The sequence below is a fragment of the Vicia villosa genome, linkage group LG3, assembly GCF_029867415.1.
Source record: "Vicia villosa cultivar HV-30 ecotype Madison, WI linkage group LG3, Vvil1.0, whole genome shotgun sequence".
In the NCBI taxonomy this organism is placed as follows: domain Eukaryota; kingdom Viridiplantae; phylum Streptophyta; class Magnoliopsida; order Fabales; family Fabaceae; genus Vicia; species Vicia villosa.
Window position 1 is genome coordinate 36,126,834 of NC_081182.1, and position 11,475 is coordinate 36,138,308.

General features: G+C 36.6%; 1 protein-coding gene and 1 long non-coding RNA gene across 2 annotated transcripts; both read left to right on the forward strand.

Annotated features, from left to right (window-relative positions):
• The first annotated feature begins 4,601 nt into the window (after window positions 1–4,601).
• Window positions 4,602–7,110, forward strand: LOC131655404 (uncharacterized). The gene is made up of 4 exons (XM_058925287.1): window positions 4,602–4,728; window positions 6,054–6,406; window positions 6,501–6,809; window positions 6,894–7,110. Exons 2-4 carry the CDS (start codon window positions 6,059–6,061, stop codon window positions 7,032–7,034), a joined length of 798 nt encoding a protein of 265 aa, XP_058781270.1. The 5' UTR covers window positions 4,602–4,728; window positions 6,054–6,058; the 3' UTR covers window positions 7,035–7,110.
• Window positions 7,111–8,849: 1,739 nt separating this feature from the next.
• Window positions 8,850–9,349, forward strand: LOC131655405 (uncharacterized). The gene is made up of 3 exons (XR_009299751.1): window positions 8,850–8,942; window positions 9,032–9,127; window positions 9,213–9,349. It is a non-coding gene; the product is annotated as an uncharacterized LOC131655405 (long non-coding RNA).
• The last annotated feature ends 2,126 nt before the right edge of the window (window positions 9,350–11,475 follow it).

Sequence of the window (11,475 nt, forward strand, 5' to 3'; positions counted from 1 at the left end):
CAAATGGATAATTTGTTGACCAAGGAAGTCACAATTGAAGTGTTCAAGATGTTGAAGATGAACATGGGCATGGAAGACTTGAAGCACTTGAATTAAGGTGGTGTGCTACGTGAAAATTAATGATTTAAGTGTTGTAACTGGTTACCACAAAGGTGTAACTGGTTAGAGGTATGTGGTTCTGATGAGGGCGTAATCGGTTACTGTAATCAATTACCACTGTATTGAATTTAGTTTTAGAAGTAGCTGTAACCGATTACATGTACGTAATTCCAGTTTTTTGGATATTTGATTTTGTTGCTTATGTCCCAATCCACTTGTACTTTGTATACATACCTTTGAGGTATTATGAATGGAATTTAATGCATATTTTCACCCTAAAAAAATACAAATGAAAAATTCTCTAGTGTTAAACCCCCGATTTGGTATCCCCAACAGCGGTATCACTACTACGATATATAACCCCCGATTTTAACAACGGTTGAAAAAGATATATAATCACACAAGGGTGTTGTTATGTAGAGTGTTGTTGTAAATGCACTACTTGCAATCACGATCCTGGAACCATTGTATTATATAGGAAGGCGCACTCGATATCACAACGGTTAGTTAACTCAACGGTTAATTTATTATATAATATGTAGATTGCTTTTTTTTTTCATACACCTCATTAAAGAAATACAACCATTCAAATTGATGAAGAAGTATATAATCTGAAAAATTAAACTATTCTTTAAAACCAACTTAAAAAAACAACTGTTTTCCAAATTGCATGTCTCTCATCATTCATTTCATGCTCTTTAACACATAAAATATGGTTCAATGGTATGATTCCTTCATTGCACCGATTCCTTTGATTCTTGTTTAATTTGAGTAACATTGGCTAGATCTACCTCATCATCGTCGCTTATCATCGTGCTTGTTAAAAATCACGATGATAAATGACGACAATGAGCTTGACCTAGCCAATAATTATATTTTATTCAAATTAAACTATAAGAGAGGATATCAATGTAATGAAGGAATCATGTCACTGAATCACATTCTAAATGCTAAAGAACGTGATATGAATGATGAGACGTATGCAATTTGAAAAACATTGATTGATATAAGTTGGTTTTCAAATACAACTTAATTTTCAAATTATAAGTTTCTATACCAATTTAAATTAATGTATTTCTAGTGAAAGGTTAATGAAACAAACAATGTACATAGCATATTGTCACTACCGCGAAAAATAACAGAGTCTCCACTAATATATTTATCTCATAAAGAGAAAGGAATATCAGCAAACCTCAAATATAAAGAACACAGGTCTCACGAACAGTGAAAAGGGTAAGGAAGTCGGTTACGCGAGACGAAGGGATTAACACTCCTCACGTCCATCGTACTCGACAAGATCTGTTTTTGTTTGTTTCTAATCAAAGGGTGTGTCTACTTTACTACTTATATGCTAAAGAGGAATGCAATGCATGAATAAACATAAGGTGTTTTAATAATTGTTGTGCTCGCCAGAGTTTCCTGAACTTTATGCCTACGTACCTCCATAGTGCAGTGGAGAAGTCAGAGCGCCGTAGTTCTGCTAAATACTTTCTATATTTTTTTTATGTTTGTTGTATGTTTTTTAGTGGACAACCGTCCTTATGAAGATGGACAAAATAAATATTCTCCTTCCCATCCCTTCAAGTGTATTATACCAGTACTTGGCATGACAAAAGGCGTCTCTTGGTGACTAACCATTGCAAGAAGACGAATAAGTTGTTCTTAGGTTGTTATTTCTTTTTTACTATGTGTTTAAGAATGATTAGCTTAGAAACTAGATATTGTATGTACTAAGGCCACTATGAGTTAAAACCATTGTCCAACATGTTCTCTATTATTGAACTCACTTACTTTCTTAAAGATGATTTTGGCATTCTTTGCTACTAAATTGAACCTCTGACAACCATAATCTATTTTTATCTTGCTCATGCTCATATATAAAAGATAGTTCTTTACAAAATCATTCTAAATTACTTTCCACTCTATATGGGTTCGACATCCTTATTATTCTATCACTTGCTACTTAAAAGATATATGCATACGTGCATGTGACACCATATGTTTTCAACCAACACTTCAGAAACTAAATATTCTAGTTTGGCGTCTTCTCTTTCCTCTAGTAAACATGAATTTGCACCCAGAGGGGTAGCCTTAATAGAAAAATACTCGTCCATATTAAAGGCTTCTTGATGTTAAAGGACATTCCAGGATTCTCCACAAGACCAATATATGCTTTATTCAATCTTTCCATCTCAGCTTCTTCCACCTTGAACTCTCAAATGAAATAATGCAACCCCGATCCTAAAGGCTTTGTTGAGTTTGGAAAATTATTTTACATCCTGACCGCCTGCGCATAAGACTTTGATTCCCTAGGATCTCTTGAACCTGTCATATGAGCCCTATGATCTCTTGAACATGCCTTCTGAGCTTGGCAGAATGGGGCTTGAAGTACTTATTCACTCTTCCTATTCTCCTCGAGTCTGTTCTTAGCTTGAGTACTCTTTTCTTGCCTCGCTGATCTCCTCTTTATTAAACCTAGGAAGTTTTGCATGTATTTTCCTTTTGCAAGTGAAAATGTTATCAAGCTTAGTATCCAATAACCTCACATCTGGGACGTTGAAGAATGTGACAAAGTTGAATTGTATTCCTCTCGCATCTCTCTTGGGGAGACCGGAACCTTGCCAATCTCTCCATAATCTTTGAAAATTGCATAAAACCCTTGCTCCAAAATCATTTGGGAATTCCGTGAAGAAAAACGAGGAACATTTCTTACCATCCCCCGCCCTAGTCTTATTGTTGTTGAAGTGGTAGAGGGCAAGCAACAAAAGATTTGGAAATACTTATCCGGAAATTTATCGTGTCGATAGAGATGGCCGTTAAAATGTCATTCAACGATTTCTATGTTTTTGAGCTCGGGTAAAAATGGTTTTAAGTAAAAGCGGAAAATAAAACATATGAACAGAAAATGAATATACTCTTTGGAAAGAATTAACATATCAGGTATACAAATATACTTCACTCGTCACAAACTTAAACCTATTACTCTATTGCCCTCAACTTACAATACTCGTCAAAATCACCACATATCCCTCACATCAATGTCCATGTATGCAACACCGACGAGAGTTTAACTGTATTGCTCTTTCAACGATGTCTCAACTGATCAAACAACACAGAAACATTAAACTCTGATATTATGTGGATGTTAACCCCAACCTTATCTCTAGAATCAAAAGCTAACAAATATCCCCCTAGTTGAGACTTGCGATGTCTATTTCTACAACAACACAAATTCAAAGCATTTAAGCAAAAAATCAAGGAAACACCGATAAAAATTTGTAAAGCAAACTTTATACAATAATAGAATAACAAATACACATAGGTTCTGAGTAAATATACATACAAATTCAACACAAAAGAAATACACAAAGAGGAGAAGAGATAAACCAAACATCTCACGGGTTGTCGACTCCGATTGATGAGTAATCCACCTCCGATCATTCAAATGCACAACTCAGTGTTGTTTTCTAAACTAATCTAACCTAAAAATGTGACTTGATGAATTTGGGACAAAAATTTCCCAAACCATAGCATAGAAAATTATTCGAAATGAAAATATAAGCACAATATTTCGCAGACCTCGCTAAGCGAGTCCACGTTTATTTGAGCCAAACCGCCTCTGGAGGAAAATATCTGGAACAGTAAAAATGATCTCGCTAAGTGAGCTTGCAAAATAAATTTTGGCTATTGTCATGGAGGTATAGCGCGCTGCAACTTTGGTGTAGCGAGCTTCTGCAACATTTTCTCTTTATTGCTCCAAAACTGCATAATCGAAGTTGTGCTTTCGTCACTTTATTGCTCGAGACTCCGATACACAATAATACCTATAAAATGAATGGAAAAAATTGGTCAAACGGTACATAAATGAATCAAAACTGGGAGAATACGTATTATTCTCAAATATAACGAAAACGTATGCATTCACGCACAAATTGAGGAAAAAATGACGATAAGTGCCACAAAACTATACGCAAAAATAACTACAATTTGGTAGTTGCCCAAATGAGCATACAAAAAGGCTTTTGTTGCCTCCTTTGTTATATCCACTACGCCAAATTTAAGCTGTAGCAGCGCAGCTACTAAAGCGCTTTTATCAAAAGCGCTCTCGTAGGGTTCGCTAAAAACAAAATTAATAAACAAAGGGAAAATGATGCAAAAAAAGCGCTCTGGTAGGAGGGGGTATGAGAGCGCTTTTAAAAAGCGCTCTGGTAGGGGGGTGTATGAGAGCGCTTTTAAAAAGCGCTCTGGTAAGGGGGGGTATGAGAGCGCTTTTCAAAAGCGCTCTGGTAGGGTTGTCTATTAAAGCGCTTTTCAAAGCGCTGGTATAGGGGGGTTTAATGAGAGCGCTTTTTAGTCAAAAGCGCTGGTATAGACCAGGCTATGAGAGCGCTTTTCAGAAGCGCTTTAGTAGCCTTTATTACTAAAAAACCAAAAACACGCTTCTCACCGGTTACTGTTTCTCACTTTCTCTCTTTCGTTTTCTGTTCTCTGCACGCGAAAAACCCTCACTGTATCTTCATCATCCTCCATCGCCCTTCCGTCCACCATCATCGGTGCCATCCACCACTGTCGGCGTCCCTCCGTCTACACTCGTTTTCTCCTCCGTCTTCATCCAGAACCTCACCGCCGGTGAGTTTTAGGCTTCATTTTCTTTTGTTATTTTTCTATCACTTATTTTTTCAGTGAAAATTTTGGTATCAAAGATTGGACTTCTGCCTGCAACTTGTTTGATGAAATGCCTGAAAGAAATTTGATAGCATTTCTATAGTAAAACAAATGTATTCATATTAAGTTTATTTTCATATTTAGTTTATATTCCAAGTTGAAATTTGATATAATCCATCAGTTTAGTTTAGTTCAGAGATTGGGAATGATTTATGGGTTTAGTTTTAAGGGTTTCAACTAAGGGATGTTGTTTTTCTTTACCTTGCACAGTTGCACTACAATTTGAGAATGAAGCATATTACATGTTTGATTAAATGTCTTTAGAGTGTATTGTTGAGTTTGAATGATATTGTGCTTCTCTTTGAGTTTTGGTTTTGGTTCATGTTCATGGCTGCCCGAGTTCGTTGTGTAAGACATGTTTGAAGTGAATTTAAGTATGTGTTAATAGGTTGGTGTAGTGGCTTCCCGGTTTCTAAGTTAATTGATTCAAAGGTGGTTGGAATTGATCTCATGTTTTGAAGTGGAATTAAGTCATATTTTGTATTGATATTATTTGATTTTGATAGCTTACGGTTATAAAATAATTTTGTAGTCATCTTAGATTTGGTTATAAAATAATATTGTATTAAAGAATTCAACCCAAGTTTTCCTCAAATTTATTGGTTGTTGTGTTTCATTTGTTTGTTGATATGAGGTATTGCCTTCAAATTTGTGATGCTCTCTAAACTTTAGACATGTTTTTGGAACTGATTTGTTTTGCAATTTCATTTTATAAATAGAAGAAGTGGCTTTTAAATCACCCTAAATTGGTGCAGTTTCTACTAATAGTGGTGTGATGTTGGTGGGTCCAAAGAAGGGTATCGTAGTATAGTACTTATTCAATTTTGGTGCATATTCTCGTTTTGTACATAACTTTTGAACCATGTATCCGTTTGTTGACTTCTTTACATGTAACTATACTATTTTGACGATTCCGGAGCTGCTCATGCACTTATCTTTACATTTCGGGACTGTTTTTTTTATCGGTTTTGCTTCTGCCCGTAATCAAAAGTCGGGCTTAGGGTCTGAATTTCGGAAAACCGACTTTATTTTTGAGTCCGTGGGGACGTTTTACCATAGCCATGTAAATTTCGTTCAATTCCGACAACTTTCTTTTTGGACGCTTATTTTGACTTGTACCAATTTCGTTTCCGATTTACTTGTACATGCATGGTTTGACTTCCATTTGACTTGTATAGATTGTTAGCTTATTAATAGTGTAATAATGTGCTTTAGTTTGTTTGATACAGGTTCAATGGCTCCGGATAGAGATGCTCCACCTGAAAACTCACAAGAAAACTCACAAGAAAGAGATGCTCAAGAAAGAGATGCCACGGATACAAATGCTCCACCTGATACTGAAGCAAAAGAAGTTGCACGAGGCATCACCATTATGAAGGGAATCATTCGACATAGAGACCAAGGATTAGTATACCATTTGGATTGGAATTCTGATAAACAAGCAATTGGTCCTAATTCTGCAAAGTTGACAAGCTATATTGGTACACTTGTTCGTATGCATATTCCGGTCTCCATAGCTAAATGGAATCTGAAAAGCGAAGAGTTGGATGCGGAAAAAAAAGCGATTTGGGACGAGCTTCAGGTATATATCATATATGGTTAATTGTTATTATTATCTTGACGATAAATTGTTTAAATTACTTATACTAACACACTATGCGTATATTTTTTTGCAGAGGACTTTTGAGATACCAGATGATCGTAGACGCTACATACTTAGTTTGGCCGGCAAAAGATATAGAGGGTGGAAAGCTTTTTTGACAAACACCTATCTTAAGGATAAAGATGGAAACTTTCTTGAAGAGGCACCGGGACGGCCAAAAAAGTATGAGATCTTCATTGATGAAAAAGATTGGGTTGAGTTTGTAAAGCAAAGAGATGAAGATTTTCGGAAAAGGAGTGCCACGAATAGTGCGAGAGCATCCAAACCCGCGTATCCATACAAAAAAGGGCGTTTGGGATATGCACGCTTAGAGGATAAAATTGTAAGTAAATAGAAATACGTTTTAATTAATTGTCTAAATGTGCATGTTTTATTTGACGATTTTATCATTTGTGTCAATGCATAGTTAGAGGAGACTAAAAGTGAGGAAACTTCACTTCCTGTACATGTGTTATGGAAGGAAGCTCGTGTGGGCAAGAATCAAGCTGTCGATCCCGATGTTCAGAGAGTTTATACTGAATGTGTAAGTATAATGTTGTGTCTTTAATTAAATCAAATGTTTTTTAATATATAAATGATTTTTTATCTCCACTAATAATTATTGAAATGTAAATGAATTACAGGAGACCTTGTCGCAATCGGTATCCATCGGTGAGGGGAGCGTACTTAGTAGAGCACTAGATGCTCCTGAGTATCCCGGTCGGGTGAGGGGTAAGGGTCATGGTGTGACTCCAACCTCTTTTTACAAGAGTCCTAGGAGAAGATCAAATCTTACCAATGAAGAAGTGTTGCAAAAGTTGCAGGAATTGCAAGCACAAGTCTCTGAATTGCAAAGAGATAAAGATATGTATATGAGAGAAAAGTGCAACACTTCATCGGTGAAAGAAACTAGTGATAAGGCTAGTATCAACTGTCAAAGGAAATTTCCCGAGGTAATTATAAATTTTTTTCCTTACAAATTGTTCTATTTTATTAATGATAATGACTTTATATTTACTATTGGTTTAGGGCATTTCATCTTGCCAACTATACTTATCGTCACCGAATTATCGACTAGTTGGCAAGGGAAAAGTGCACAACACTTTGGGAGATTTACTTCACCATAGACCGCTCCCGGATGGACACCTGAAAGTATCAGTGGATGTTGTATTAGATCATGATGCGATGCTACCGGTACCTGACATGGTCTAAGAGACGACATTGCTGCGAGATGCAATAGGATCATTTGTTGCATGGCCCTCGGAGCTCATTACCATTAGCGATGAGGTATATTGAAAACGATTATGAATCATTTAGTTTTCGAATGTCAATTCTAAACCGTTTATTAATTATGTTTTACATTTTAATTTTAGACTGCTCCTATAAAACCCGCAATTAAGGGTAAAGGGATTTTACAGAAGGAGGAGTCTGTTGCATCACTAAAAGAGGTACATTTAAAGTGTTAATATATAATCTGAATCTAAATCTGCATGATTTTTTATTTTACCTAACTTATATGATTTTTAGGCATCCGCTCGGGAGTCACAACAAGTGACGCAGCAAGTTCGTAGCGTACCACCCACTGGTCCTCCGAAGATAGCGGCAAAAAAAGGCGGTGCTTTTGTGGCTCGGTACTGGACGACGCTCGCAACAATGGTTGATATGTCCGATTTGAAGGATGGTGCTTTACGTGAAATCAATATGGATAAAAGTGTCTTCGGTATTGAATTCAAGTCACATATTGCAATTGATGACTTGGAAGAGATTTTTACGCATGAACAACTAGGCGTCGGTAATATGCACTCATACATCCGGTAATATTCACTCATCCGATATATTATTTAATTAGTCCCACAATATAATTTATTTACACATTTCAATGAAAATAATCTAATGTTTATTATGTTTTTATTTAAGGTTGTTGTATGACAGAGTGTTGCGCGGGACTGTATTGTCTAACAGATTCCGTTTCGTGTCTTCCGCCCATTGCAGCGGAATGGCAATTGCTTCGGAACCGAAATCAGTTAGACAGCTCTTAGTCGATAGATTCATGTCCACCGGCAATTCAGAAAGTCTGCATCTTTGGGTGTATAATACCCGACCAGTAGGGTTAGTTTCTCATTCTTGGTTCATCTAATCTCTGTTTCTTTTGTGTATAGCAAAATTTTCATATAACCTATTGTTTTAATTTATAGAGCACAGTGGTTGTTGCTTGTTATCAACCCTATAAGAGAAGTCGTGTATTATCTGAATTCGGTAAATGGTGACTGGACCAATTATCCGGCTATGAAGGAAATCGTTGATTTGTAAGTGGGATCGTTCTAAATATTCGTGTATATTTATATATTTACTTATTTGTGGGATTGATCCATGCTTTATATATTTGTTAATTAGATCAATACAAGTGTTCCGAAGTCAACGGGACGCACAGGTATCCCGGACTAAATCAAACAACATTACTTGGATCAAAGTGCAGGTACATTATTTTTCACAATTTTGCTTATAATATTTATGCTACTTGATAAAACAAGACAACTATAAAATCTTATTTGTTTTTCTATGTAGTGTCCGCAACAGCGAAACAGTTCAGATTGCGGATACTTTGTTTTGAGGTTTATGAAAGAAATCCTTCAGGCGAATCAATTAGAGATTCCGCTCACGGTATGAATTTATAACTTAAGATAATTTCATATAATTTATTACATTTAACTAAATATATCATTCATATTATGTTTTTGTTTTGTAGTACCTTGACGAATTCCGTGCTGCTGGGTACCCGAGACTTAAGTTGGAAGAAATCAAAGAGGATTTGTGTCACTTTTATATTAAGCAATTTTTCATGTAGGATTTGTGTCGATTTGAACTATAATATTATTGATGTTGTAATGATTGTCGCACGCTCGCGAAAAATGAACAGAGTCGCCACCAATATATTTATCCCATAAGGGAAAGGAATATCAGAAAACCTAACAAAGGAAGGAACAGGGTCTTTCGACCAGAGAATCCAGGTGCGGGAGTCGGTTACGCGAGGGGAAGGTGCTAGCACCCCTCACGCCCATCGTACTCGATGGTATCCACCTATGTTTGTTTCTATCTAATGGGTGTCTAACTATGTCTATGTCTAAATGCGAATGAATGCAAAATGTAGGGAAAATAAAGAATTGTACTCGCACGGGCCCTACCCCGCTGCCTACGTATCCTTTTCAGGAATCAGAGTTACCGTAGCTCGGCTAAAGATTTTCTGTTTGTTTTTGTGTTTTTTAGTTGGGCGGCGTTAACGCTCACACTCTCGCATAAGGGATCGCCTAGGATGCAATGGAGCGGAGATAACTTGCCCTTAAGAAAAGAAGAAAAAGAGATTGGTTTGTATCTTTTAGGGTAATTCCATGATGACGAGAACCCACTACAAGGTCCCGCATCATTTCCTTACTTTTGCTTTAAATCTGACCATTTATTAGGTTTTTTGAAGTATTTTTGGTTGGTGATTTTTAAGGGGATTTAATTTTGTGACTTAGATCATACCAAAAGGATTTTGTTTGTTCTTTGAATATTTAGAGAATGCACATCGAGGTCTACACCACAATCGATTCTTTAAATGACGGATAAGAAATACATCGAAATCTACATTCCAATCATTTCTTTTCCGTTTAGTAGAAATACAAAAAGGAGTTCTTTTGTGAATATTTAGAGAATGCACATCGAGGCCTACGCCACAATCGTTTCTCTAAATAACGGTTAAGAAATACATCGAGGCTTCACACCTCAACCATTTCTTCTCCACTAAGTAGGAAAGAACATACATCGGGGCCTACACCCCAATCATTTCTTTCCCACCATATATCAGAAGAGTCACGGTATGATCTTTGTCAGTTTTTTATTGAGTGTTTTAGAGTTGAAAAGAAAAAAGAATGAAAGAAGGGAACTATTTCTAAATTCTAGTCTAAGTTGTCTATACAAGTCTAAATCCTAATGTTAACATGGGATAGATTCTAACAGAAACATACAAGTGCTATTAACAAGGTGGGCCAAAAATAAGGCAAAAAACTAAGCAACAAAGTCACACAACAATTATACGAGACGAACATGGAGATAGTACAAAACGATTCAAGCATTAGTACAAAAATGAAACTAAAATACTACTATTTTTATGCGTTTTTATGAAGGAATCAACCTAAAAATCTAACAAAATTTCAATGGTTTTTTATCTTTATTACCTAAAAATACGATGAGAAAATTATGATTTTTATTGCCTTTTATCATCTACAAAACTATGTCAAAAACTAAGTCAAGAATTCTAAATTCTAACAAAGAAAATATGGGCTCAGGGAGGTGTAAAACTGAAAATGGTGGTGTCAGTCAGTGATTGTGGGCGCTGGGCCCAGTCAATAGCCCAAGGGAGGTTTTTGTTGTTTCAGAATCTCAATGGGCCCAAAGATTATGGGATGGATCCATTAACATGTTCAGAATTAGTACAATTAACCTCTAGTTAATCTCCCTTAACTCAATTAAGATCAATTACTACTAGTTAAACCGATTAAACATGATTAATCACAAAATAAAATAAAAAGGGAAAGGGGTTAGGGTTCGTTACCTGTGACTATTGGGGTTCTGAAGATCTCATCTTCTCCCTTCGTGAACAGCGGCGGCGTCTTCTCCGATGACTATCTCCGCGCGCCGTCGTGAAAACAGAAATCATCACCCTTACGTTCGTCCCCTTCTCGCGACCTTCTCACTCTCGGTTTCGTTTCAATTCCACCTATCGTCTCCGATTCGAATTCAAAACGCCACCATCCGGCCACACCACCGACGTATCACTCGTTGCCTCACCCTCTGAATTCGCAGAAAGAGAAAGATCATAGAGTTCCGGAGGAGCTTCCAATCGTAGTTGACACAAGATAGAAATCGGAGTTCTCACGGAGTGGAAGCTTCCGATTGGAGTCGACGTGAAATAAACGCGAAGATGGAGGAGCTCTTCAGGTACCTTCTAGATTCTGCTTCTGTTCACGTTT